Source organism: Penicillium nucicola (genome assembly GCF_028828085.1).
Source record: "Penicillium nucicola strain IBT 29836 chromosome Unknown utg000002l, whole genome shotgun sequence".
Taxonomy (NCBI): domain Eukaryota; kingdom Fungi; phylum Ascomycota; class Eurotiomycetes; order Eurotiales; family Aspergillaceae; genus Penicillium; species Penicillium nucicola.
The window spans coordinates 902999-930686 of record NW_026643126.1 but is presented as its reverse complement, the minus strand read 5'-3'; the positions used below and the strand labels follow the sequence as shown (position 1 = coordinate 930686).

General features: G+C 51.0%; 11 protein-coding genes across 11 annotated transcripts; 6 read left to right on the top strand and 5 right to left on the bottom strand.

The window, feature by feature from the left end:
- Positions 1-206: 206 nt before the first annotated feature.
- Positions 207-1261, bottom strand: N7511_002102 (alpha/beta hydrolase; the record flags this gene model as incomplete). Its single annotated transcript, XM_057124527.1, has 2 exons — positions 207-1049; positions 1130-1261. 2 exons carry the CDS (start codon positions 1259-1261, stop codon positions 207-209), a joined length of 975 nt encoding a protein of 324 aa, XP_056986686.1.
- Positions 1262-2269: 1008 nt separating this feature from the next.
- On the bottom strand, positions 2270-4343 carry N7511_002101 (uncharacterized protein; the record flags this gene model as incomplete). Its single annotated transcript, XM_057124526.1, has 9 exons — positions 2270-2412; positions 2465-2618; positions 2674-3152; positions 3239-3290; positions 3356-3487; positions 3537-3630; positions 3683-3690; positions 3816-3868; positions 3953-4343. The coding sequence occupies 9 exons, from the start codon at positions 4341-4343 to the stop codon at positions 2270-2272; spliced, it is 1506 nt and encodes a 501-aa protein (XP_056986685.1).
- A 1533-nt stretch (positions 4344-5876) lies between these two features.
- On the bottom strand, positions 5877-8494 carry N7511_002100 (SLM1 family PH domain-containing protein; the record flags this gene model as incomplete). The annotated part of the gene is made up of 4 exons (XM_057124525.1): positions 5877-6996; positions 7046-7383; positions 7434-7921; positions 7978-8494. 4 exons carry the CDS (start codon positions 8492-8494, stop codon positions 5877-5879), a joined length of 2463 nt encoding a protein of 820 aa, XP_056986684.1.
- A 2112-nt stretch (positions 8495-10606) lies between these two features.
- N7511_002099 (NAD(P)-binding Rossmann-fold containing protein) lies at positions 10607-11653 on the top strand (the record flags this gene model as incomplete). The annotated part of the gene is made up of 1 exon (XM_057124524.1): positions 10607-11653. The coding sequence occupies one exon, from the start codon at positions 10607-10609 to the stop codon at positions 11651-11653; it is 1047 nt and encodes a 348-aa protein (XP_056986683.1).
- A 540-nt stretch (positions 11654-12193) lies between these two features.
- On the top strand, positions 12194-13084 carry N7511_002098 (uncharacterized protein; the record flags this gene model as incomplete). Its single annotated transcript, XM_057124523.1, has 1 exon — positions 12194-13084. The coding sequence occupies one exon, from the start codon at positions 12194-12196 to the stop codon at positions 13082-13084; it is 891 nt and encodes a 296-aa protein (XP_056986682.1).
- A 725-nt stretch (positions 13085-13809) lies between these two features.
- Positions 13810-14587, bottom strand: N7511_002097 (Tim17/Tim22/Tim23/Pmp24 family protein; the record flags this gene model as incomplete). The annotated part of the gene is made up of 4 exons (XM_057124522.1): positions 13810-13904; positions 13961-14155; positions 14222-14341; positions 14404-14587. The coding sequence occupies 4 exons, from the start codon at positions 14585-14587 to the stop codon at positions 13810-13812; spliced, it is 594 nt and encodes a 197-aa protein (XP_056986681.1).
- Positions 14588-15076: 489 nt separating this feature from the next.
- On the top strand, positions 15077-19629 carry N7511_002096 (ubiquitin-specific protease UBP2; the record flags this gene model as incomplete). The annotated part of the gene is made up of 11 exons (XM_057124521.1): positions 15077-15098; positions 15191-16204; positions 16279-16324; positions 16379-16785; positions 16846-16934; positions 16986-17523; positions 17581-18238; positions 18291-18711; positions 18768-18942; positions 19002-19442; positions 19550-19629. 11 exons carry the CDS (start codon positions 15077-15079, stop codon positions 19627-19629), a joined length of 3891 nt encoding a protein of 1296 aa, XP_056986680.1.
- Positions 19630-20686: 1057 nt separating this feature from the next.
- N7511_002095 (3-oxoacid CoA-transferase) lies at positions 20687-22299 on the top strand (the record flags this gene model as incomplete). The annotated part of the gene is made up of 2 exons (XM_057124520.1): positions 20687-20749; positions 20806-22299. The coding sequence occupies 2 exons, from the start codon at positions 20687-20689 to the stop codon at positions 22297-22299; spliced, it is 1557 nt and encodes a 518-aa protein (XP_056986679.1).
- A 356-nt stretch (positions 22300-22655) lies between these two features.
- Positions 22656-23104, bottom strand: N7511_002094 (ubiquinol-cytochrome c reductase complex assembly factor 2; the record flags this gene model as incomplete). The annotated part of the gene is made up of 2 exons (XM_057124519.1): positions 22656-23000; positions 23093-23104. The coding sequence occupies 2 exons, from the start codon at positions 23102-23104 to the stop codon at positions 22656-22658; spliced, it is 357 nt and encodes a 118-aa protein (XP_056986678.1).
- A 225-nt stretch (positions 23105-23329) lies between these two features.
- On the top strand, positions 23330-24582 carry N7511_002093 (metal homeostatis BSD2 family protein; the record flags this gene model as incomplete). The annotated part of the gene is made up of 3 exons (XM_057124518.1): positions 23330-23353; positions 23453-23932; positions 24001-24582. The coding sequence occupies 3 exons, from the start codon at positions 23330-23332 to the stop codon at positions 24580-24582; spliced, it is 1086 nt and encodes a 361-aa protein (XP_056986677.1).
- A 381-nt stretch (positions 24583-24963) lies between these two features.
- Positions 24964-27263, top strand: N7511_002092 (uncharacterized protein; the record flags this gene model as incomplete). Its single annotated transcript, XM_057124517.1, has 2 exons — positions 24964-25084; positions 25222-27263. The coding sequence occupies 2 exons, from the start codon at positions 24964-24966 to the stop codon at positions 27261-27263; spliced, it is 2163 nt and encodes a 720-aa protein (XP_056986676.1).
- Positions 27264-27688: the final 425 nt, after the last annotated feature.

Here is a 27688-nt window from a genome sequence, read left to right as displayed (position 1 = left end):
GGAGGGTGGTCTGTGCACCCGATCTATAGGAAGTCGAACATTCGATGTTGGGCTCTGGAGAGGGCTGAAACTAATTGCTGATCTTTGTTTGTATGACTTAAAACTACGTATTCTAATCCTATATGCTAGTGCAAAAGATCAAATCAAGAGAAGGTAATGAGGTGATGCCAGGAACTGATCGATCATCAGTTCTACTAGACAAAGAACTAAATTGACGAGACGTGCTTCTCCAGAACCGAAATAACACTTCGAAGAGACTCATTCACCGCATCACCATCCACTGAATCACCAGCATCCAAGTTTATAACCTCTTTCGTTTCAAACCCATGATCCTGGTCAACAGCATTCTCAAACCAAAGATCCACACCAAGAGTCCTCAATTTCTCAGCCACCATGGAACTCTGATCAAATTCCACCAAGCCATCACGATCTCCATGCAAAAGAACAGTTGGCGGGAAACTAGATGTCAAACCAAAGCTAACAGGAAACAAGGACCGATATTCCTCGGGGATAGCACTCGTGCCTTCTTCAGCAATACGCTGCGCTAGCCCCGGACACCGCGTGAGAACATCCGCGTACCGTGCAGTCTGGTGCAAAGTCCTAATCCACTTGATTCTCTGATCGGTTGGTGGGCTCGCTGGGAATGCATATCCGTCTAGCACTTGTCCACTCTGCATGGCTGCATCGATCTCGCCTAGGGCTTCGGATTCGTTCTCAACTGGTCCCATCAGAGGCTGTCCAGGCTGGATATATCGCTCGCTTGCTGGGTCGAGCATTCCGTAGATGGCGAGGACGGCGATGGGCCGAGGGCAGCTTGGATGTGCGGCTGTTGCGAGGGCTAGATATCCCCCGGCGCTGGACCCAGCGAGAATGATTTTGCTGCTGATGTTCTGGTTGATCCAGTTGGTTGCATCAAGTGTGTCTTGGAGAATATCTAAACCCTTCGCTTCTGGGAGGAGTCTATATGAAGCTGTCGCGTATATCCATCCCCGGTGATGACAGGCGTTGATAAGCCAGTGGGGTGGAAATGTTGTTTTTTCGCCGATTGCCTGGAGTTGAATGATCAGTTCAGACTCACTAATCAAGGTCGAATTTCCATGTTTGATTTGCAGGAAGGTCATGGGCTCACTAGGAATCCGCCGTGGAAATGGAGGAGGACCACACTATCTTTCTGGGCCGTTGAAGGTTTCAAGATGTCAACTTCGAGAGATAGTCCATCTGCAGTCTTGAAGACATGAGTAGAAGTTTCATACGAGGCCATAGTGAGTAGTTGAGTATCAAGGTAGAAATGTGTTGCCTGATGAAGATATTCCCCTCACCCTTCCGCTAATTCCGCGCAATCTCACCACTGACAAAGCCGAGATTGATATTCGTCGAGAACGAAGTATACAATTGGGTACTCCCATGGTGCTAGATCAGCATATGGCCACTCTATAGAGCCAACCTAGTGATGAACCTCATTCCTGTCCAATTTGAATTCGTCGAACCATCGCGAAATGATTTCGCCCTTCGAATACCTACACTGAGCCCGGAGATTAGGGAGATAAAGGGGGTGAGACAAAGGGAGTGAGGTCAAGGGAAAATCAGGAGTGGACTTGTCTTGATTCGCTGGTCACTTCGGTCTGATTTACGTTAATTTAGGAGGATAGAAATATGAATGATTGGGATTTGGAGTCTCCGGGCTGGCATACGCCTGGTGTAAGCCCCGAGAATCAAAGATATCGTGGCCGAGTGAGATAGAGAGCTTGGAAAAGACGCGAAGGATATCATACTATTACTCCTACATTGTTTCCCGATATTTTTGAATAAGAAAGATATATGGTCTCAGGAAATTTCAACCAGCACGAGTTGTCAAAACCCCCTACTCAGGCAAGCAAATACATTGACCGCAAGGCCATTCATACGTATTGAACTGACCGTTCCGCACATACACATACAGATACGAAAACCTACTAAGATCAACAGAAAAGCAGGAGTAAAATATCCTCGAACAAGTAGTCGCAGAAAGCTTTTTCTTCCATTCCAGACAGAGAAAGAAAGAGCGGAGGTGATCAGCCCAACGGGCACCGGATCCCCATTTTGAGATCAAAGTCTCAAAGAAACGGCATGGGAATAGGGAATCATCGAAAGAAAATAAAAGCGCAGTGAAAGAAGAGGCCAAAGAGCTCATGACCCGAGACATTCGAAGCCCAGAAATCAATCATGACGTGCAGGCGGCGAGCAGGCGCGCAGGCGCGCAGATGTGCCGACCTCGGGATTTACTAGGACATTACATAATCTGGTCCTGGGTGAGACCAGAGGGGTGTTCCTGCTGAGGCTCAATCATGTCGTCGTGAGGGGCGTTGGGGGTCATGTACTTGACAAAGGTGATGCCAAGGGGACGACCACCATACTGGTAACCGGAGAACTTGGCTGTTTGGTGTTAGTATATAAGCTGTACGTGAGGTTGATGGGATACACATACCAATGGCAGTCTCTGCGGTGTCTGCGGTATCAAATTGGACGACACCAGTACCGCGAGAGCGGCCGTTGGGCTCGTACTGAATTTCGGCACGGTCAACCTTGCCAATAGTGGAAAACAGATCAATCAGGTCATCGTTGCAGGTAGACCACGGCAGCTATCGCGTGTTAGCACTGCTGGCAGTGGATGTTACTGTCGCTGTCAACACTTACATTGCGAACATAGATACCACCGCCCTTGTCACCGTTGGAAGTAGCAAAGTCAGTGAAAGGGTTGGGGGGAGCTGAGGCAACGGGAGCACCGCCGTGTTCGAAGCCACCGCCGGGGAAACCACCGGGGGGACCACCAGGACCGCCGGGGCCACCGAACCCACCACGGCCACCGAAACCGCCACCAAATCCACCACGACCACCAAAGCCGCCACGGCCAGGAGGACCGCCGAAACCGCCACGGCCACCGAAGTTACCAGGACCACCGCCAAAGCCGCCGCGTCCACCGAAGTTACCGGGACCACCACCAGCGAAACGATCCTCACGGACCTCAAGGTTGCGACCTTGCCAGTCGTAACCGTTGAATTGTGCAATGGCGTTGCGGGCATCATCAGGAGACTCGAAAGCCACGATACCGGAGCCCTTAGGGCGTCCACTAGGGTCGGTGTGCACATCGGCACGAATGACGGCACCCTGCTGAGCTATTATATGGGGATTAGGGTTAACTCCATTGGCTCACACTAGACAGAAAAAGAGTCAAAGTCAAGGGTTTCCAAGTTGAACTTACCAGCTTGGCGGAACAGATCCTTCAGGTCTTGCCAGCCAACGTTGAATGGAAGCTATAAGGTGTCAACTGATTCTGAAAGAGCAAGTGACGGGGGTGAGAGTAGAAGAGAGAACAAACGTTTGAAACATAGATTTGACGGCCAGCGTTTGGAGCACCGCCAAAGCCACCACCACCGAAGCCACCGCGGCCGGGGCCACCGAACTCTCCACGAGGAGGACCACCGACGAAACGGGGCTCGGCCTCACGGTCCTATGGAGTCTGGTCAGTCAAGTTCGTCAGATGTAGAGACACTGCATACCTCGCGGACATAAACAAGACGACCCATCAGGTTCTGGTTGCTGAGCGTGTTGACAGCGTTCTGTGCTTGCTCCCTGGTAGCGTATTCCACAATCCTGATACTCGATTAGCAGGGGTCTTCAGTATGGACCAGAGATGAAAACTCACCCGCATCCCTACAATATCAGGACAACAATGCCCAGCCCGTCAATCCAACGTCCATGCAAAAAGAAAAGACCAACCACAAAAAAAAAGATCAGGGAGTAGAAATGAACCAGCCACTCTACGTATAGGCGCCCACCTTCGACATTCCATTAGGAAGAAGCAAAACATCGGCAAAGAGAACTTCTCCAGCTGTAAAGCGTGGGAACCACCCCCAGTCAGCCTCAAATCAAACCAACAACTCTTATCACCCCCAATTGTAACGACCCTGCTCACCCTGTCTCATAAAATCTTTAAGGTGATGCCACTTGACATCGTAGGCAAGGTTGCCCACATAGACTCGGCGGTCTTGCTGGGACGAATCGCGAACGGTTTGCATCATGTTTTCTTTGGCGACGGTGCGATCCTCAAATCTGGCAGGCGGATAACCACTGCGTCCACCGTAAGGCGAGCCCGACGGTCCAGCAGCACCGGAGTTGCTCAATGGGGAGCGAGAGCGACGTTCGGGAGAACGGCGATCGGTGCGACGGTATTCGTCACGGTCACCACGGTCACCACGGCTGCGAGAGCGACTGCGAGGAGAGTACGAACGACGGGCACGTCGGGGGCTGCGAGAAGGACGACGACGAGGCGAGCGAGATCTCTCGCGCTGTGGATAATCAGACATGACGGAATCAAGTGGATGGAATACAATATAGTGATGGAAGAATGAGAGGAGGTGCGGAAGGCAATCGCATTGCGCTCTCCGAGGGGTGGGTCAGAGAGTCATGTGACCTGCTCTGGGGGAGGTCTCCGGTTGAGGACCTTCGGGGGTGTTGAGAAGCTTGAGGGGGAAGCACTCGCGCACACATTCCACGCACAGCGCATGAATTCTGAGTTCAACCCGCGATGGCCATGGAAGTTATTTCCATTCAGGCACCGGATCACATCCGGAGGATGTCTGATCAAACAAACGTGGCGGATTCCGCCCCCGCACTGACCACGCCTCGATCATCGCCAGTTGCGCATGGTGTATAGTGTGTGTAGTGTATAGTGTGGATTGTGTAGTGTGTAGATCGGGGTAGAGAATCAAGAAGCGAGATCAACTTACTTGGTATGGGCGGTATACGTCTGCTTGTGGGAAGGTGGTCAATATCCAAAACAATAAGGGGGATGAGAAAGGAGAGGGGGAAGGAGATGAAAGGATCAGGCGTCGAGGTTGGGAGGGGGGTTAGCAGGTGATTGGGCGAGGGAATGACCGGGGACCTCGAGAATGTAGAGTAACGAGTAATACAGTACGAAAAAGAAAAGTGTAATATAACTCACCCATGATATGGAGCTGTGTTGGAACGATGGGAGGAAGGACGAGGAGAAAGAAGAGAAGAGAAAGACAACAAGTGCGAAGTGTGAAGTGTGAAGTGTGAGCGGTTTGAGATCCTCACGTCTCTAGGTCTCTAGAAGTAAGGAAGAAAAGAAACATGAGGTCTGATACTTGACAGCTCGGGGAAAATCCGTCACCGCCCGGGCCAATCTGGAGCTATAGCTGATCGCAAATGCACTCAGTCACCAGTATGGCTCTTGTATAACAGAATCACCGTCAGTTCTGGTCCCCTGAGGGCAATATCTAGTCGGTGTTGATATGTGATTCCGATAAGTACCTCCCAGGTACTGTTGATATGGGTTGCCCCTACAAGAGCTACTTCAACACTACATATCACGTGGACGGCCTGGGGCCAATCCCTGCATCTACAAGTCGGCACGGAGTTCAGGGACTCCAAATGCCACGGCTAGTACTGCGGCAATGCAAAAAGAGAGACAATCGTATTTCATCTCATCTCACCGAGGCAAACCTAACTCAAAAACGAAGTCCAAACGTAAAAACCTCATATCCAAGGAATGGGAATCAAAAAGACGACAAATCAAAACTGCGCCACACCCTGCCGAAAACGAACGCCTTGCAGCATGGTTAATGCTGTGATAACGAGACTGAGACAGCCTGAATGAGAGGACCAAAACGCCTAAACGCAACTAGGACGAGTTGTGAAGGGCAAGGTCGGGTACATGTACAAACAAGATAACGTTAAAAGATGAAAATATAGAAAAGATGGGAAGAGGTGCGGGAAAAGATGCGGAACGTGATGCGCAATAGATGTAAGAAAATATAGAGAACAGGGCAGGTGATGGAAATGTGTGGGAGTGAGTGTGAGTGAGAGGAGTCCATCTATGCAGCCACATTGGTAGCAGGATAGCGGCCGGGGATCTTCATATCCAGGGCGACAATGCTGTCCGTCTTGGGACGAAGAAGCTCAGGGGGGATTTTGCCAGGGACACCACCATGGAATTGCGCTGAATCTTCTTCTGAGTCACGGTATGGGACACCGGCAGCCAGAATCTTGGGAACCTCTTGATTCCCGTCGACAGAGGTAGCGTTGGTGTTGTTAGTGTAGTCCGTAGTGTTGGTGTTGGTAGGTGCCGTTGAGACGCTTTCTCGACGATTCACCTGGGCAGGAGCCGAGTGATCACGACGATCAGCGATACCGGCATTCGAGATCGCAGCAAGAGAAGCGGCATCTCCGTCAGACCGAATATCTCTCTCCTCTGGGTGCGAGGTTGGCGGCTGTTCCTGCTTTTGCTTTGCGACTATCGCTGCCGGTCCAATCCAGTCACCGTAATAGCTATCGTGTTGGGTCATCGGGGGACGAGATCGTTCCGTCGACTCCTCGTTTCGTGGATAGGGTCGGTAGGAACTGCTCTCGCGGCTACCCGGTGGCCGTGAGCGGTCGTCAAAGTTACTGGGCCCATCATGGTATGATCCGGCCGCGACTAGCATGTCTCTACCTGCGGAGCTGTCCCCGCTGGATGGAGAAAGGGGTGCCTGGAGATTACGGTCGATCTGGACATCGCTGGGAAAGGCACCCCCGGGTTGGCGAGTGGCAGACATTGGTCGTTCAGAGGCCAAGACGACAGAGCCCGCGGAGTATGGGGTGCGGTCAGCCTCGTCATCCTCCATCACTTCGTTGTTCATTGATCTGCCGCTCACGCTGCGGACATGCTTGCGTACGAACGCATTGCGTGCTTCGCCGGTCTTGTTACTCAGGCTCTCAATATCCTCGTACCAGGACATCATGGTCTCGTGCGACTCGGCGCGGAAGACCCACGAATGGCCCCGATGCATCGCACCGGTCTGCCGGCCCTTCAGCATGAATTTGTGAGAGCTTGAGTCTTCCTGTGAATGGGAGCCGAGCTTCTGTTCGGGCAGATAGAGCGACATCACTGGCGTCTGCCATGCCACACGATCCGCGGACTTGAACTCATGGAGATGCGTCGGCGACAGCACATACCTGAAATCGATTAGCCAATGCTATCAAAGTACTCATAAAGGGGACGTACCATCCAGGGGTGTAACTCTTGAGATACTTGCTCTTGCGCTCCAACATTCCAGCTCTGATCTCGGCAGCCGCCGGATGATCCTTGCCGGGGTAGGTGATGTTCTCCACATTGCGGAGAGGAATCCGAGGATCAACAAGCTCGTCGGTGTCAGCGACAAACGAGTTCCACTCGTGGTCCTGGGGCATGGAGATCGGGCCCGCCTGAAGCTTCTCTACAGTATCGAGAGCCTCATTGGCCTCGCGACGAAGGATACTGGCGTAAGCATTGTATGCTTTTTGGATCTCACTCACAACAATCGACTCAAGCTCACGGCCGGAGTTCTCCAAGTTCAAAAAGGCCTGTAAAAAGTCAGTTTACGCGGCCAACTGGTACAAAGCAAATCACGAACCCGGTGTAGGTAGTTTTCTTCTTCAATCTGCTTCTCAACCTGTCTCTCCACCTGTAGGCGCATGATGAATGGATCGCCTTTGCCGGATGTTGCCGAAGGATCGTTATCAACAAGCCCAAGAGCTTCGTGCAAGTTCCGTACAGATTTGCGGGTGCCGTCAATCTCCTTCTCGACGGTATTTTTGAAATCACCCGAGAGGTTCTTGATCTCCTTGGTCTTTTTCTGTAGATCGCTACGTAAACCAGTCAATTGGCTGATCACCTCCACCTCTACCTCGACAGCCTTGTTGGCTTCGGTATAACCCTGTCGGTGGAAGTCCCGGAGAATCTCAGTGGCGTCAGCCAGACCACCAGACTCCAGGAACGCCGTCGGTAAGCTCTGGCTGTTCACGACATTAGAGGCCGATAAAAATAGCTTCGCCCTCGTTTCGTAGGACTTTTGCACCTCCTTGAAGAAAAGAATCAAGTCCTTGAGGACCTTGCGCCAAGCTACAGTCATCGTTAGCAGAGTTTCATGGGATACGCGCAGTCGGGGTGAAGCCCACCTCCAAACCGGGTTGCCAGCACTTCGGTCGGATTCCCAGTGGTTGGTATGGGCACGGAGAATGCACTGTTGACATCGTCGGAGCCCTCGGTGTGGTATTTTTCCCGATCCCCCAGGCTCAAACTGCGTACACTGCCTGCGCGCATGCTGCGGCGGCTTCCATTTCGGCGCAAGCTGCCCTTTTTACTCAGGGACGCCTTCTTTCGTAAGGTACTCGTACGGGACGGGGTCTCCGAGCGCACTCGGGACATTTGCGAAACCGAGCGCTGCGGTACCGGAATATCGAGTGCGACCGAACTGCGACGGCTGGGGGAATCGAAGTCCTCCCTAAACCGGGGATTGTGAGGCACCTGGGTTGGTTCAAGGGCGCCCGTTCCGTAGTACGCTGAGCTGCCAGCGAACGAGTGAGGTCGGGAGGATTGGGATCCGTATCGGCGACTCAGGACACCTGGGTCGCTGGGTTGCGGGATCATGTATGCATCCTGTGAGGGCGTCTGCGGCCGCGCGGCCATCGCCATGTCGGGAACGTGATTTACGGTTTAGGTGTTATGCCGGCCGGAGGATAAAATATCAGATTGAGTGTAGTAAAAGGAAAGGAAAAATCAAGGATGTTAGCTCCAGAACTCCTGAAGTGGCGCCTTTTGGTTACCAGGCGAACGGAGGGCAATGTTGCGGGGGGGAAGAGTAAAGACCCCACTCAAAAAGGTCAGGGGGGAAGAATAAGGAGAAATCGAGTGAAGATCGAAGATCGAATAGCAGAAATTAAAAGATCATAAGAGAAGATAGGGATTTCGAGAAAGAATGGGATGACGTCTATGGCTCCCAGAGTGATGACGCCCAAGATCGGGATGCCCGGGAGGAAGTTGGAGTCTTTGACGTATGGATCGGAATTGGAGGCCGTCAATGGTGATAGCTTCAGTAGTATCTAAAATCGGAATTTCAAGTCCACTACCTTAAGTCTCCTGGGGATTCCATTCTATCGCTACTGCAGAATGTACAGTGTATATCCCAATTTGGTTGCCTGCTGTGGCTGATGAATTCCGCCCCTGACTCTATAACTTAATAGCCCCAAGTGCTCCAGTTCGAATCCACTCAATAGGGGCTAATTATTGCCACTCCCCCTGATCTTCTAGTGATGAACACTGCATGACGTCGAGATCTGGGGAGAACACTCTTGGAAGACACTTAAAACGTTTGCTCCTTACTCGGCTGTTTCGGAATATCGCCATCTGGGACTGTACCTCACTGACATAGCAAGATATGGTTCTGGGGTGCCTGTCTGACTCGCAACTCTACACCGAACCAACCATGCCAGTTCCAAGAGACTGATTCAATGGTCCACCCGAAGGTCCCCGGTGTACCGGGATCAATACCTGCTTCATAGTTGTTCCGTCATATACCTTGCTTTGCAGTCCACTGACCCAAGTCATAGACTGCGGAAAATTGCGCTATGTAGTTGCCTGTAGGGCTAGCTTCCTGCCTAATGCCCCCACACCATATCCACTATGATGCTTGAAGGTCATGGTGAATCGGGATCTTCTCTAGATCTAACCCTAATCACGTGTGAGGAACAAAGGCAACACTTCCCCTGGGCAATTATCTAACTTGTGGGTGATAGGACTGGTACAGTTCGGTGTACTTGAATAGTCCGCATACACAATCAAAAGATATACACAGCACGACAGTTCAATCTCATCTTCTAGAGGGAAGATCATGATCACTGGAGCTGAACACCCACTTCACGTCGCTATGCTGTCATGTACAACGTGGATTCTTCACTGAATTTTGGTCAATAATGACCCTCGGGTAATATTGAACCCCCCGGGTAACCACAAATAGTGGCTGGACGGATGGGAGAGAAAGAAGAAGGATAATACGCGATGAGAAGCGGCAGACTCAACCTATCGAGGTCTGAGCTCTGAGGTAGCCGTGCCGTACCAAAGAAGCTCCAACCCCTAGACATGTAAGCCTGCATTTTTAAAGTCACTTCAAGAATGAAATGACTTACAAAGGTATTCACAACCCGTCGCCTTTGATATCGGGCGAATGGGAACGGACATGACCTATTGATAATTCCAAGGGACTCCGAGTCTACATTCAGGGAACATATCGAGACTTCACCTCTCTGATTTACATCTCGAGGGAATATATAATAAAGTACAAGCAACCGATCCGCATGCAACACTAAGTCATCATGATCCAACGAAAAGGCCAAATCGGAGTCCAGAAGGTCTGGTGCGGGGGGTCGAGCGCCACCGGCTTTTCTGATTAGTGAACAAGATTATTGATCCCGCACCACTCAGTTGGACACTTCAACATTTTCGAATATTTCTTTAGTCGTTGACTGATCATTATCCGAAATGGCTCTCCAGAATGAATCAAACATCCTGGATACGGCTTATGGGCTTATAAATAACATTCGCTTTGTTTCTAGCTATGGGATTGGTAATAGAGAAATAGCAGTCCCGTAGGATAGCCCTGGGGCAAATATAAATACTCCCTTGGATGCTGTCTATCAACCTCATTCAAAACATCAGTCTATCTCCAAGTTCAATTGCATCTTTTACCTCATTCAATCAATATATCAGCATCCCATTTCAAAGTTAAACGTCTTCGAACTACATCTCACCATGTCGAACAACCTCGTCTTGATCACTGGTGGTACCGGACACATTGGGTTCAAAACCCTCGCCACAGCCTTGAAGTCCGGCTACCGTGTTCGAGCTGCAATTCGGTCCGAGTCCAAGAAGAACGACATCCTCGCGGCACCATCTATTAAAGCCCTGAATCTGACAGATGAGCTTACATTCATCGTCGTGCCGGACTTGATGGCTGATGGTGCATACGACGAAGCGGTCAAGGACGTTGACTACATCATTCATCTGGCGTCGCCCATTGTTCTGAAGGGAGAGATTAAGCCAGAAGACTATGAATCAGCACTGGTCGAGCCCGCTGTTGCAGGAACAATCAACATTCTGAAAGCAGCAATCAACTCACCTAGCATCAAGCGTGTTGTGATCACATCATCTGTTGTTGCGATGGTTCCTATGGAATACATGTTCGAAAAAGAGGCTCCTGCTGGATTCCTTGTCAACTGCGAGTCCAGACTGCCTTCTCCCTCTGGCCCGTACCCATCTGATTTCCACGCCTACAATGCCAGCAAGATTGCAGCTCTGAATGCAACTGAGGCCTTTGTTCGAGACCAAAAGCTCAACTTTGATGTGGTCAACATCCACCCATCTTTCGTCATTGGCAAAAATGAGCTTGTGAAAGATGTCAAGGATATCACATTGGGCACCAACGCTGTCGCCATCGCCCCTGTTCTTGGAGCCAAGTCCGAAAGCCCGCTCGTGGGTTCTAGCGTCCACGTGAATGATATTGCATTCATGCATGTCAAGGGTCTTGATCCTAAGGTCCCGGCCGGAAGTTATATCGGAAACTCAGATGACTATGCTGGGACTGTCTGGCAGAATGCCACTGCCATTGTGGCCGAACATTTCCCCAAAGCAGTGGAAAACGGCGTCTTCCCTAACAATGGTCTGCAGCCTACTCGCAAAATCAGATTGGATGCAAGAAAGACCGAGGAAGTCATGGGCTTCAAATTCCTCAGCTATGAGGAACAGGTTAAGAGTGTCGTGGGGCATTATCTTGAGCTGAAGGGTGAAAAGGCCGAGTAGATGATCCAAATAAATGGATCTGGTCAACCGGACTCTGTGCTAGGAGGATTGCCCAGTTGCTGCTTTTAGTCATCGATATATTTCCTTGTGTTCGCTAGCTTTATCAAGCTCTTTAATGTACTTTACATTGCATACAGATACTTGAAATTTATTGGTTGACATCAAAGGAAAACTAGAAAATAATTAGCTCCGGATAAATGTTGCTCTTGACGTTTTGGTCATTCTTGTCTGCGATCAACACTATCAGTATAATGGTTGTTCTCGCTGCCTTTCTTTTTTGTCTCTTTGTCTCTCGGAGGCCGTTGTACTCTCACATTGTCTTCTTGCGAGATCTTTGTACGGTTGAACTTCATTGTCCTATTTCACTGGCAAGGCTTTCTATATTTCCCTTGCTCGTTTATATATATGCAGGTATTCCCTATTGTACATGAGCAGACATGATCCGAGGTATAAAGCCGTGCTCAAATCTGTATCCAACTATTTTAACCCCATAAGAAGAAATAGAAGTAATCGACCTTCTAGAATCCATTGGTTCGAATCATGGCATCTATTATCAACAATTCTTCTCCAGAAGAACTTCCAGCGGACGTTAATTACCCTATTCTCCCTCTCCTTCCTTCCGATACTCTTCCATGGAACACTGATTGTCCCATAGAAGCGAATCCAATCAAAACCGCCGCCAACCCAGTTCCTGGTTATGAATTCGGTAGATATCAAATACTGGGAGCTGACCGACAGATGTGGATTGCAGATCCGAACGCACCTAAGTGTCCAGTAAAGCCCTCCTCGCTTGACATCATGGCAATGCTTACTGAATTCACACCGGGACAACCAAGCTGGTTCATTGAGACTGATAGGATGTATGACCCTCCATTTAGGATTCTCGTCGACCTAGAGCGAATGAAGCTCCCGGCTACTGGGCATTACCACCAATTCACAATTTGCAAAGAAAGCATTAACAAAGCCAGCCGACCTGTGCCTAACCACCATGACCTGTTCACAGGACCGGGTGTTCTGATTGTTGCACTTATGTATAGAGCTGACGGACCCATGTGGTCCGATATTGCTATTGCACAATATAAATCCTGGTTTCCAATTGATACTCTGCGACATATCTATATTGACAACTGCACCAATGTCGAGACGGACCCCTTGGTCACCATGCTTATGGGTGGCTCCAGGGACGAATGGTACGGAATCTCACCTGCACAGTCAAAGATTCAGGTTCCTACTGTCTTTGAGTATGGTACACCCGCTTACCAGGCTGTTCTAGGATCTGCAACTGGTAAAGCTGTTGCAGCCTTCGTTTTAGGGGCTTTCCCAAGAGGTATGTGGCGTATTTCTCAGATTGCTTGCTGGTACTACTGGGGTGCGAACATCCGATTTGATATTGAGCCCGTGTCTGAACCCTCTGCTTTGTCTGTATATTGAACACCCACCACCCGCCAACCAAGGGAGACCCGACTGTGCCTGTCTGCTACAAATAGATTGGCCACCGGGAGAATAGGGCTACAGGATCGGAGGATATATGGGGTGGTGCCTAAAAAGAGACAAATAGCATTACTTTTCATGAATCGGCGCTATAGTTGAGGAAATAGCATTCTGTAGTATAATAATGGTGGGTCCGGAGATTGTTTGGTTATAGTCGCAACTGAATGGCATATTGGATGTAATTGTTCGAAAATGGCTAAATGGACATGATCCTCTAGCTGTGTATATGAAGAAAGCATAGTTATAAATCAAATAGCTTCTGAAACATAGTGTGGCTTTGGGGGGAGTAGATATCTTGACTCTTTGATATGCGTAGGCTCTCATTGGTCCGCTGCTGGTCCGGGGATTTCCCCCTCATTTTCAACCTCGAAGTATTGCTCAGCACGATATAGAGACCGAACCCTCAAGTTAGTACGCTTGCCGGAGAAATTTCATAATGACGCATGTCAAGACTCAATCCGGGCTATCCGTCCAAATTCTACAGCTTAATCAGACCGCACAAGGGAGCTCGGGTTTCAATTGAAGATGTGTATTGTTTGAAATTTCCTGAAGACAGAAGAAAACCTAATCGGAGTGACGTGTCCGGCATGCGAAGTAGGCAGCGTGATATGGGGGGATAATTTACACAAAGCAATGGGGAAAAGGGGATTGAAAATAATGCAGGTTTATGACGCAGGCACTGGGGATGTGGGAACCTCAACGCCATAAGCCTCCTTAATGCGCTCGGCGCGTCGCTCCTCGTAACCCGGTCCGTAGACACCTGAGAATTAGAATTAGCAACCGCGTATCGCATTGACCGTATGTATAAAGACATACCACGTCCCTCGCCCAACTCGGCGATGGTCTGCTCTCCGGGAGTCTGGAACGCCTTGCGCAGCTGTTGGCGACGGTCAAACTCGTCAACTGAGGTGTCCTTTTTGTATCCGAAAAGAGAACCACCGGTATACTCGAATGCGGTCATAACGGTGGACACGGCGACACCGTATCCGAGCAAAGCGGGGAATGTGCGGACTGTGAAATTGCGATGGTTAGCTCGTCCAAAGCGTCATTGCTGGCTCAATTAAGCCCTAAACTTACGTCTGAGACCGAGAATGGCACCGGCGAAGAAGCCACCAAGTGCGGTGTTGTAGTGGTCCTCCTTCTCGCGCAGGTTGGCGGAAGCGGCCTTAACGAAGGCATAGGTACCACCGACAGCAGCTACGGAAGTTCTCAGTAAGCAATTGTTTGATACAAACGTGCATTAGGCGAATTGTTCATACCAAAGGCGCCAATAGTGCCACCAGAGCGAATGAAGATGCCCAGCGGTCCGTGGTTCTGTCGGGAGAGAGTGTTCTGAACGGCAGAACCGAAGAGACCAACAGTACCAGTCAGCATGGTAGCCTTGATGGCAACTGACATGGCATCCTGAGGGTGATAGCTGTGGTCTTCCGCGTGGTGCGCCATGATGTCTGATAGTAGGGATGGGCTCAGTGCGACGGATGTGGTTGGCGGTTAGGATTTTGGGGGTTCGCATCTGCCACTCTACACCGATGTCCACACCGCCTGTGTTCTACAGCTCTCATGATAATCAGATGCATCTCGGTGCTTGCTGTGCTCTTCGTTTTCTTGATCCCTGGTGAAATTAGCATTTTTCAGCTTTTAAATCGCTTGCTTCTATCACTTTTGGTCTCAAATCTCATCATACGGTGCAAATACAGCCCTACTAAGCTTGCCGCTGCTTGCTGCCAAGCAGCAGGCTCCCCGCTGTCTCTCCGCCCACGCGATTCCATCATTGGAGAGCTCCTTCAATACCGCCGAGCTTCCTGTCCGCAACCCCTCTTTTCCGATACTTGCTACGGCCCGAATCTACCCTGAGGATAGGAATACATCCACTGAGAGAGAGTCAGAGATCGAAATCCCACGTGAGGCCATCGGGCCTGAACATCATCCCTCATGGCGCCTATCCAGAGGGCAGGTAGGTCATGCAACTTGACAAATTCCACATATATCTACACGCATATGCTCACACCGAGTCCATGACTATAGGCAAAACTGCACCGCGTTTAGTGGAAGATATCTACCTCTATGATCCAGCACACGTCCCCGACACTGGCCGCAATCTGCTCGCCCAAGTTCCTCCGGTATACTCTTATCCGGAAGCCTGGCAAGGTCTTCCTGGATTTATCTCACCGAAAGCATGCAAGCACGAATATGTTCTGAAAGAAGACCAGACCTTCTTGGCTCAAGCTGAACATCGGAAACGACCAGGGACGTCATCCAAAATTGCAGCCTATTGCTCAGAATGCCGCTGTCATCTTCAAGTGGTGGTCAACTACACCAACGGCATGAATTCATTTAATCAAAACAAGGAAGACCATATCCATCATTTGATCTACAAATCGGGTAGACAGAAGAACGGTGTCTCAATGCCAGAGAAGACAGATAAAGGACAAGTCGCTGAGACGTTTCACTATCAATGTTCTTGCATATCATGCTCAGCAATGGTGTCTCTACGGATACTTTCTCCAATTCTCACACCAGAATGGGTTCATTTGTTGACCGATCCTGATTTACTACATGAACGAGCTGAACAAGCCTTAGCAACATATCCCGAATCAATGGAAGGCATGGGTGATCCCAAACCGATCAGTGTACTGGATAATTTACGACTTTACATCAGCAACGCACTTCGAAATGCTCAACGTGGGAAGCCTATATCAGCAGCTAACAAAAGATTTATGCACTCGTTTGGTGTGGAGGGTGCTCCCTGTAAAGAGTTACTAGAGTTCCTAGAGTTCACTTATAACAAGGTTGGCAGCTATCCCAAATTCCAGGTCTCTCGCCATATTACGTCGCCGCTGACAGGTGAACAGGAAACTGGTGCCTGGACACCACCCCAACCAAACATCAACGCCGAGAAACCCTACCAAGACCCGCTTTGCACCTTTCTCGACGACGTCGCGCATGAACTTTTATCATTAATTCATCGCAGACCACCCGCAGAACAACGTGGCTCCCAATTTCCCGCTCTTCCGCCATCGGCGATCACCCAGCTCTATTCTGCCCTCGAGGCATTGAACTGTGAGTTACCTCATGCGCTTATCCACATTTGTCCCACACGTAATCATCTCAACTGACTGTACTTTCTACATCAGATTCGAAAGCTATGCGCGTCGAGGATTTTGAGATGCCTTCTGCTCCGTCGGTCTACCCCTCCACTCCTAATATGCGAGTGTCTAACGCTTTTCTCTGTAGATGTTACGAGGACCTGGGTGTCGTCGAGGATATGGCTACTTGGCAGATCCTCTGGGCATTCGAGCGTCAAACCGCCGCTAACCCACGGAGATACCCCCTCTTCCTTTCAGCTTTGAAGCAAATTGCCAAACTTCGCGTTGCTTCCTCGGGGGGTGAAGACTGGGCATTGATTGAAACAACCGTCAAACGGGCTTACTCCGAAGGAAAATACGCCGTTGAAGACCTCGACGATGCTTATCGATTCTTTGGTCTCCGATCGGATGACTCGAACCTCACCGATGATAGCATCATTGGCAAGTTTTTCGCTTTCTTGAGCTCCACTAAGCGCGAAACAGAAGCGCGTCAGCAGCTTTGGCGTATTGGCGATAGCAGAGATAGCGAGGCTATCATATCGGCGTCTGAAAATCGTATGTTGGCATATACGCTATGAATTATCAAAGAAGGTATTAGCTAACTTCTCATACTAGGCGTTTCCACTGTAGAGCAAGCGAATGTTTTCCTGGGCGTCGAAAATGAGACACCCGATGATTTTGTTATGACTATGTACACGGCCAAGGTTTGTTATCCGGTTCACGAGTTGATATGATTGCAGCTAATGTCGAAATAGGTCAATGACAACCCCTTGAACAAAGAACTGGCGAATCGTGCAGTCGCTCTCATCGCCGCCTCTCGTAAATCGATCGCGTTGAACCACTTCATCAATACTGGAGAGACACTTGCCTCTGAAATGGACGTCGGTGATGCCTATCGTCTACTCCAAATTCCCGATCGCACTGCAGACGCGGGAGCTATCATTGCCGCATACACTATCTGTGTTGATGAAAACCCAGGCGAGGCTGAGAGGTATTATCAAGCTATGACCATCATTGCCGATAAAACCAACAATGATGCCTTGCGAGGTATGGCAGGTATGAGCCTTCCACAGGCTAGCAACATATCGGAGTGGCCGGTCGGCTTGCAGAACATTGGCAACACCTGCTATCTGAACAGCCTTCTTCAGTACTACTTTTCAATTCGACCTTTCCGCGAGATGGTTTTGGACTGTGAGACATACCAGATGGACTTGAACGATGATGAAACCATGGCGAAGAAGCAAGTTGGATCTCGTAAAGTGATGAAGAACGAGGTCGAACGATCCCAGCGATGTGAGTTTTTTTTTGGTGTATAGAAATGGTGATATTCCAACTGACCCGCAAATACAGTCCTCAATGAGCTACGGACTCTATTCCAAAGCATGATCACTGCTTCTCGCAACTCGGTCACCCCCGGCCAGGAACTGGCCCGGTTGACTTTGATCAGCCCCAGTAACGAGGCAGCCATTCGTCGTCGTTCGACTATCTCTGCTAGCATAACCCAAATCCTTGGCGAGATCGATGGCGCTCCCATCCTTGGACCGCTTGGACCCCCTGCATCCATTCCAATGAATACGACTAGCCAATCTGCGCCTAATGCCGCTGGTCCTGCTCTTGTCACTAATTCGAACGTGAGCGATACGGGCGATATTGCTACTGACGTAACTATGTTCCCGGATAGTAACCCCGATATCCCAGTGGCCTCTATTGAGGGTAAAGAAAACGATCCTCCGCAATTGGACCAAGCCAATGTTGCACCCTGTGAAGAAATGTCGCTTGATCCACGCACCACTGTGCCTAACCAGCCAGGGCCATCTAACATACCACCTCCTGTCCCCCCTCGCCCTATCCCAGAGATTGACCGCGAGAAGCAATTGAAAGAAGAGGTTGAGATTGGCGCTCAACAGGATGTGACTGAAGTCATCAACAACGTTCTCTTCCAGAGTCAGTGCGCTATCAAACCCATTGGCATTGGTGGCGATGGCGAACAGCTTGACCAGATCAAAGAGTGAGTGGCATTCAAACCGGCTTTGTATTATATAGATTAACCCTTTCACTAGCCTGTTTTATGGTCAAACCCGGTCTTATATCTCCGAGGAGAAAGGCACGCGTTCGAAGGAAGAGCGTTGGTGTGACATTAAGGTCGACGTTGCTCATGGATCTCGTGATATTTATGATGCTATCGATGGAGCTTTTGATGTCCAGAAAATCAGCGTCGGAAACTCTGTGGCTGAACAATTTGGATCGATCAGTCAAGTCCCACCGATACTCCAGGTTCAGGTGCAGCGAGTTCAGTTTGATTCCGTGAAGAAGAGCTCTTTCAAATCGACCAATCATCTTGAATTGCTCGATACAATCTACATGGACCGATACATGGACTCGAAGAACCCCGAGTTCGTGAAGCGTCGAGCCCAGTCTTGGGAATGGAAGGCTACTTTGAAGACTCTGGAGGCTCGCCGCGTGGAGATGCTTAAGCAGTCGGTAAGATCATGTCGGTGGATATACTCCCTTACGGAGGTGACTGACGTTTTCTCCAGGAATCCAAGGATAGCATTGATATGACAGAGCTTTTCAGCCAGACTAGTGAGGCGATCGGCAGTCTGAGAGAAAGTGACTCGGATAGCGGGCCTGATTCGCTGGCGCATATGCTAAGCTCGGAGCTGTCAGACGACCTCAGCTTTATTGCTGACTCGGCTCAGGCTGAGCTGCAAGGTAAGAGCAATAAGCAAGCACACCGTGGCGGCCCAAAGTAACACTAACTTGTTTAATAGCCATTGACCAGCAGCTCAAGGACACCCGGGCCATGATCTCCACCCAGTTCGCCGATTGGAAGAGCCTGCCATACCGTTTGTATGCCGTGTTCGTGCACCGTGGCTCGGTATCGTTTGGACATTACTGGATCTACATCTATGACTTCAAAAAGGAAATCTGGCGCAAGTACAACGACGAGTATGTCACCGAGGTCTCGAACGTGAAGGAGATTTTCGAGAACGACTCCACGACCAACCCTGCCACCCCATACTTCCTGGTCTACGTCAACGACAAGATCAAAGACCGCCTCGTCGACCCGCTTTGCCGCGACGTGACCGAATCGATGCCCGACTTGACCGAACAGGAAGTCCCCTTCATGGAGGACACCCGGTCAGCCAGCCCCACTGACGTGGATATGGAACCCTCATTCTACGACACTAGTGCCCCGCGTGGCACCCCAGGTACGCCCGTCTCCCTGCATGGCGATTATCCGTCGGAGTGGCTCTCTCCTCTCTCTCCTCTCTCCCCTCGCTCATAATGGAACTGATCCGAAACGCTGCCCTGGTAGACTCCACCGCCGTCGACGCGACCGCTGTCAATCCCCTGAAGCGTAAGAGCGTGGACGCCGAAGCCAAATCGCTCCCATGAAGATTCCTCTCTTGACGCAGCATGAATACACGATACCTCTTTCTCTTTCTTCTCTATCATGAGGTCCTTTTTGAAACATTTGATGACCATACTGCATCGCAAGCGAGGACTCCATTTTTCTCAGACGTTTCTTAGCAAACGTGTACATACGCAGAAGATACCAGGAGTAGGTAGAATTATGGGAAATAAGTTTGACATTGGGAATCCCCGTAGTGGCAAATCATCGTTTGGCGTCCCTTGGCTCTTCCCCGGATGAACATTTCTGGCCACGAACTCTACGGGGCTGACTCAGCCTGGTGAGCGACAGTCGGCAGTAGCGGCCACTGTAACCAAATTGCCGGCAGAAATGGGATTAAGGTAAGAGTCACTGTTGAGCTTATCCATGTGTTTGACCTCGATAAAAGTCCAGTTAGGCGTGGTTTTGATTGGTGAGTAGGATTACTACAGTAGAAACAAGCACTACTTTTCTCGGGTTGGAATGATTCAATTTCCAGACCTTTTGCCTGACTGATATAGAATCCCATCTTATCAGATTTTTGACCTCACGCTAATTCTGTCCACAGGTTACAGACAGTAAGAAATCCCTGGGTAGGTGGGAAGGAGGGCGGTCAGTTTCTGACCCTAATGGCCACTAATGCCGCCCGCACCCAAGTAGTTGCCGCGGAATCGGAATCGGATCGGCTATGGTTTTCGGCAGCGGCACCACAGCTTCACAAATGTGGGAGTTGAGCTGCCACCCGGGTCAAATGGGAGAAAATGAAGAGCCAAAAAAGAGGACGAGCCCACGAGGAGTCGATGCCGATAGATATGATCTTCTGGAAAAGGAAAACGCCCCAGATTCAGGGTAAAAGGACTGGCATCAACGCACTTCATTGAAGGCGGAAGCTACCGGGTATCCACCATTCCGGGGAAACGAATATCAGTCGGGACTCTTTTTGCCCTCATTGCCGCTCGGGATTATAAGAAGTGGCCATTGCCGTATTGCCGCATTCTTCTTCTTAAGAACTTCTTGAGCTGCCTGGACTTCTTCTCTCCAGTATTCTTGAAGCTATTCACAATGCCTTCTCAAGTGGCAACATGTCTGCGCCTTGCGCGCCAGTTCTCTGCCAATCCGGCTAAGGTAAGGTCGCAAGGCAATCAGAGGCAATTGGAGAAACTAACAGATGCGTCGAACAGCACCAACAATTCATGGCTCGCGCCTTCTCCAGCAGCGTCCGCCGCAGTGAAATCAACAAGGTGTACCCCTCCGCCGAGGTCGCCGTCAAGGACATGAAGTCCAACTCCACCCTTCTCGCCGGTGGATTTGGATTGTCCGGTGTCCCCGACTCCCTGATCAACGCCGTTCTGGCCAACCCCTCCATCACTGGCCTGACTGTGGCCAGTAACAACGCCGGTGTCGACGGAGCCGGTCTCGGTCTGCTCCTCAAGTCCAAGCAGATCAAGAAGATGATCGCCAGTTACGTCGGCGAGAACAAGACCTTCGAGAAGATGTACCTGACCGGTGAGATCGAGCTCGAGCTCACTCCTCAGGGAACCCTCGCTGAGCGCTGCCGCTCCGGTGGTGCTGGTATTCCTGCCTTTTACACCCCCGCTGCGTTCGGTACTGTCGTGCAGACCGGCGCTGTGCCTTTGCGCCACAACGAGGACGGCACCGTCGCCAAGTTCTCCCAGCCCCGTGACACCAAGGTGTTCGACGGCAAGAGCTACGTTATGGAGGAGTCCATCAAGGGTGACTACGCCTTCGTCAAGGCCTGGAAGGCCGACAAGCTCGGTAACTGTCAGTTCCGCTACGCCGCCGCCAACTTCAACGGCGCCATGGGTCGCAACGCCAAGATGACCATCGTCGAGGCTGAGCACATCGTCGAGCCCGGTGAAATTGACCCTGCCGCCATCCACTTGCCCGGTATCTACGTCAAGCGCGTTATCCAGAGCACCGTCGACAAGAAGATCGAGAAGTTCACCTTCGCCAAGGAGGAGGGCGCCGACAAGTCTGCCCTCGGCAAGGGTGACACCGCCAACAAGCGTGAGCGCATTGTCCGCCGTGCCGCCAAGGAGTTCAAGAACGGCATGTACGCCAACCTGGGTATTGGTATGCCCATGCTTGCCCCCAGCTTCGTCGACCCCTCCGTCGAGGTGACCCTTCAGTCCGAGAACGGTATTCTCGGTCTCGGTCCTTACCCCAAGCAGGGTGAGGAGGATGCCGACCTCATCAATGCCGGCAAGGAGACCGTCACTCTCAAGCCCGGTGCCAGCTGCTTCGGCAGTGACGAGTCCTTCGGTATGATCCGTTCCGGCCGTATCGACCTGACCATCCTCGGTGCCATGCAGGTCAGCGCCAAGGGTGACTTGGCCAACTGGATGCTCCCCGGTAAGATCAAGGGCTTCGGTGGTGCCATGGACTTGGTCTCCAACCCTTCCGCCACCAAGGTCGTCGTGACCATGGAGCACACCGACAAGAAGGGCAACGCCAAGATTGTCAAGAACTGCGAGTTCCCCCTGACCGGTCCTGCCTGTGTTAGCCGTATCATCACTGAGCTTTGCGTCTTTGATGTTGACTTCTCCCACGGCCTGACCCTCGTTGAGATCGCCGACGGTGTCACCGTTGAGGAGGTCCAGGCTAAGACCGAGGCTCCCTTCAAGGTTGCCGAGGACCTGAAGCCTATGCTGTAAATGTGATTTCACTTGCAGACTTGTATGATTTTGTTAAAGCGTGCATTTGGGTTCGCTATCAATGTACATAGCAATTTGGTCTTTTTTTTGGAGTTAGATTGTTCAAAATTCATTCTCATGGATATATACATGCCTGAATCCGCTTCAAGATTATTCTCAGCTTTTGTAGATTGTAGATGGTAAATAGTCGAACAAGTAGAGTAGAATACAATAGGCAAAAACACCGAAGGCAAGAAAATCAACAAAAAATAAAGGCAAAAGGTATTGGTACACATGTCATACAACCCGTCAAATAGACCCCCATATTGTCACAAGTAACGTACCCCAAATCGAGGTTTATAGAACAGCCATATCAATCACGACAATCGGATAATACCAGCCATTCTTTTCTTCAAACGTCCAAGCCAATCCCGAGTGGGCGCCTCCGCAAACTCCCGCACAACATTATCATAATGATCGGGGCTACTCGCCGGCCGGCGCAGCTTTGGCGATAGAGGATACGCGCGCGCGAAGCGGTCGTTTAGCAGGGCGGTCAAGGCATTGACGGAGGACTCGGATATGGCTGGAGTAGCCTTGTCTGTAGGCTGAAGACGGGATTGGATATAGGATTGAACAGAGACTGAGGATGGGCGAACGGCGTCGGTGGGCCAGGATTTTAGGAGGTATGTGAGGCGGCTCTGGATGGAGCTTGGGTTGAGGGTCTGGATAAGTATTAGGATGAGAAATGGAGATAGAGAGAGAGTTCAATGGTAGATCATGTCTCTTAGGGGGGTAAATAGGGATTCAGACGTACTGATTTAGACATGGTGAAGGATTGCAGATGTTGTCAAGTCAAAGCCGAACGAATCGAGACAAAACGGAAATCCTTGGTGGCCTGGATCTTCAGGCTTGCCAAGCCACTCCATTCCTGTTGCCTTCCAACCCCGAGATCTTCTTCATCCCCTTTGACTATCGTCACTTTCTATTCTAATCCGCCTCGACTCCCTTTCCTTTCTGTCCTATTCTACGGTCTCTTCCCGCTCAGCTCGCCATGAGCTCGCAGCGCTATTCACGGGTACGCAGCCCCCTCCGCTGATCTCATCTGTCACCCCGGAACCGCCCTCCCCCCTCCGGATGTGACTCCTCGACAGGATACTGATCTTGAATCTTGCAGGTGAATGCCCATGATGAAGAGGAAGGACCGCATTCCTATCCGCTGAACCCTGCGCAACCCGGTGCTTCTCCGCCTCCCTCATTCCGTTCCCGGTCTCGGTCTTCGTCGCCATCGTCCAGGCGCTTATTACACAACGATCCGTTGAATAATGATGACGATCAAACGCTTGCCGATGCCTTTGGCGACGAGGATGAGTCTGACAATGACGATGAACCCGATGACAGGCAGCGCTTGATGCGTGCGGACCCCGACTTCCGCTCGGCTGATAACGGACAAAGCGCTTCTGCGTCGTCATCGGATTCGCGAAGTGATTCCCAAGATCCGGCTCGTGCTGGGATCCTACGGCGGCCTACGATACTGCCGAACTTTACGACTCCATCTCCTGGTGGACAGAGGCAGATCGCTCCCTCAAATGATGGTGTCTTTGCCAACCTTGCAGCCAAGCCCGAGCGGGGTGAGAAGAACGAGGATCTTCCTCCTGTACGTTGGCCACTCCTATATGCTGCGTTTGTTTTTTGAATTGATCGAAATGCTGATATTGGTTATAGTCTTACGAAGAAGCTGCGGCTGATGCGACTCCCCCCTACTGGGAAACCACCATTGTGGCTCCTGGCATTTCGTCCGATGAAGTTTACGTAGATGGACTGCCCGTTGGATCTGTCTTCTCCTTCGTTTGGAATGCTATGATCTCAATGTCATTCCAACTGGTCGGCTTCTTGCTCACCTATCTCCTACATACCACCCATGCCGCAAAGAATGGCAGCCGAGCGGGTCTCGGTCTTACTCTGGTTCAATACGGTTTCTATATGAAGGGCGGCAGTGATGGTTCAGGCTCTGATGGCGGAGGTACTGATTCCTACGTTGCTCCGCCTGATCCCAACAGCCACAGCTTCGACCCGAACTCGGTTGGGGAGAGCTCTGGCGGCGATAGCAGTGGCGCGATATCTGGCATTACCACGAGCGAATGGATTTCATACATTCTCATGATTGTTGGATGGTTCATTTTGATCCGCGCCGTCAGTGATTTCCTCCGGGCACGACGTCATGAGCAGCTCGTGCTACAAAGCCCCGATCGTGGCTTGGGCGTACCTATCATTGCGGAAGGCGAACGGTCTGAGACTGTTGTCTAATATATACGGGGTCTTGGGTTATTTGGTTATTGGATTGGGCCTGTCGGCGTCACAGCTTGGAGTTCTTTTGTACACGCTCATACTACTATTCCCTCATTGCATTCCTTTACTTTGTTTTTTTTTTCTCCTACTTTACTCAGCTATATGAAGATATCACCAACATATTACTCAACAACAGTCCGCGCGTAGACGTAATCAAATCTTACGCCACGATCAGGCAGCATTCCCCTTGCATCCCTTTTCCCTTTGTGTCCCCCAGCTTCAGGCTACAGTGATAGACCCGAAGGCCCCGGGCTCCGCTCACTACCGAGCCCCAGTGTTTACTATCTCAACCTTCAACCTCTCTTCTGCATATATGGGAGAATTGCGGCCTAGTCCGCTATGACTACCGTTCCTCAAGGCCCTGTTGAGGCGCGCTCACTCTCATCCGTCACCGCGATTGCATCCAACCCCCCGCCTATCCACGCAATCCCACCCACGAGAAACACGACCCACTGTCGCTGTACATTGTGCGCGTCCCTGGCAGCAAGGGTAAGGAAATTCTACAATCCAAGTCGCCCAGTCTTTTCCGTCTTAGATTATCTGGCTGGACCAGCTTGCCCAGCTCGAAAGAAAGCACAAGCTAACTGCTGCCTACAGACATATTCCTCTCGCCTCTGAAGCCACCGACGAAATCCAGTGTCTCAGCAGAGGCTATAAATGCCTCCCTCTATTACCTCCATGTCGCAACACCCGACGACGACACCCTTCTACAGGAAGTGGAACAACAGCGCGAAGAGGAAGCCCTGCTCCGCAAAGAACGCCTGGAAGCAGCAGGCGACGACCCCGCGCAACGTGAATTCGCTCGGCTGAACAATGTTCGCCGCAAGCCTGTAGCTGGAGGGGAGACAGGCCCGGATGGTTTTACTCATGAACTCCCAACGCTGCCACAAGAACCTGCTGCGCCAGCTTTGCCTCCGCGGCCGATCCCCGATTCGCGAGCTTCAGCGGAGAATGTTTCGTTGGCTGGGGCCCCCGTTGCTCTTGCACAGCCTGGTCGTGGTGTGCCAGAGGAGGATCTGGTTGACTCAGGTGGCAAGAACGGCGTCCAGCGACGACCATTACCTCCTCTCCCGCCGGGTGAAGAGTCGTGGACTAATTCCCCGGCGGGCGAGGACCCGTATAAACGGTCGAGTAGATGGAGCGCGTTTGCGGGCCATCTACAAAACAAGGGATTGGAGCTGCAGAATAAGGGATTAGAGCAGTGGAAGGAAAGATATGGGGCACTGTCGGCTGGCCGTCATAGTCTTGACTCTCCAAGGCCGCAATTGAGGCCTCGTTCGTCGCATGACCGCACTGGACTAGCATCTCCAAATAGGAGTCCTGGACAGTCGCCTTCGAGATTGAGACATGCTCAGAGACCGCCATCTAGGAGCTCAGGGTTCCATATTACACTTATTCGGCGAGATCCTACGTCTGGTACGCAATGGAATGTTGCGACTATTTCGACTCCGCGAATGGACCGCAATGCCGTTGATATTGAGATTTCCACGCCGGGTTATAACCGGTTCGTGGGTCTTGATGAACCCCTTTCATTGACCAGTCTGGCTGGCAATCTCCCGCCAGGTTTAGGTCGGCTATCGAACTCTGCGGTTCCCCAAGCCCTAACTGCCGAACAACCAAGGGAAGCCAAACAGCAATCTGGGCCTCGCAAATTCCACCGCCAGCTCTGTGTTTCGAAGCCCTTCGACGACACCGCTTCCCCAGATTGCAGCAACGGACACGTCCCAGATGGCCAGTCCAAGCTGAAAAGCGGCTACTACGTATTCACCTCGCCCTGGAACGGCACTTGCACCTTCGCAAGCAGCGTCAATGGTCGCAGCCTCAAGTGCAAACACATGATCCCTCATCCGCCCGGTGCAGTCCAGCCAAACGGTGAGGCCGAAGCACCACCCGCCGTGACCGTCGCCGAGCTGCGCTTCAACACCCCATTCCAAGCAGCCAACCTACACTCGCACGCCCACCATGCCAATCACAAACCACACCCAAACCATGTCTCGCCCTTCACGCAAAGCCAACAGAGTCCAACTTTCCCGCGCAACGATATCAACGATCTACCAACTCCAGCTTCGAGCATCGGTCCCAATGGCTTCCCCCAGCCGAACTACCAACCCCCCGATTCTGACAATAGTACCAATTCCAATACCCCCAAACGCCCTACCTCCTTCTCAGCCCTCCTAAATCCAAACATCTACTCCCGCCCCCGCGCCCACTCCGGCCCAGGCCCAACACCCTCCTACCAACCCTACAATCCAAACATCAACACCCCCTCCGACCCAAAACAACCCTTCACCCCAGGAGCCCTTCTCCGCCGCACCTCCCTCCGCGCCCAGCGCTTCGCCCGTCAAAGTCACATCTACGCAAACCCACAAGGCCACCCACCCAACTCCGGTCCCGGCTCCGGCTACCAGGCCCAATCCCGACACAACCGCAGCACGAGCGCGAGTTCTGGCCAAGATCTGGACTACGATTCCGATGAAGATCGTCTTGATTTCTCGCTCGCAAGGGAGAATGCTGGGGGTGGGCTGCGTGGCAAGAGTGCTAAGCTTGGGAAGTTGGTTATTGAGGATGAGGGTATCAAGATGCTTGATCTTGTTGTTGCGGCTTGTATGGCTGTTTGGTGGAGAGGATATTATTATTAGTTCTTTTGGTTTCTTGGTTTTTGGTTTTTTGGTTTGACTTTGGGATACTACACTAGATGTTGGGGTTTGGGGGTTCCTTGCTTCTTTAGCGTCATCTTGTGGGTGTTTATATATCTATATTTACTTGGGTTCATAGCATTGAATGATTTTATGATTGCCGTCTTTGATTCGGGGCATCGCCTGTCTGGTTCTACATTCTTTTACACATCGTATCTGCTGTAAACACTTTCTAATGACAATCTACCCGAATAGACTTGAGATACAGGAGAGGGAAATCGTACGCTAAATCAAGATACCATCCCGCATTGTAAAAAAAGGAGCACCAGGCAAAACCACACATGGACAGATCGATAGGGGGAAAAAAGAAGAATTGGAATTGAAACTTGAGAGAAAAAAGAACATGCAAATCATCCCAGTCTTTTTTC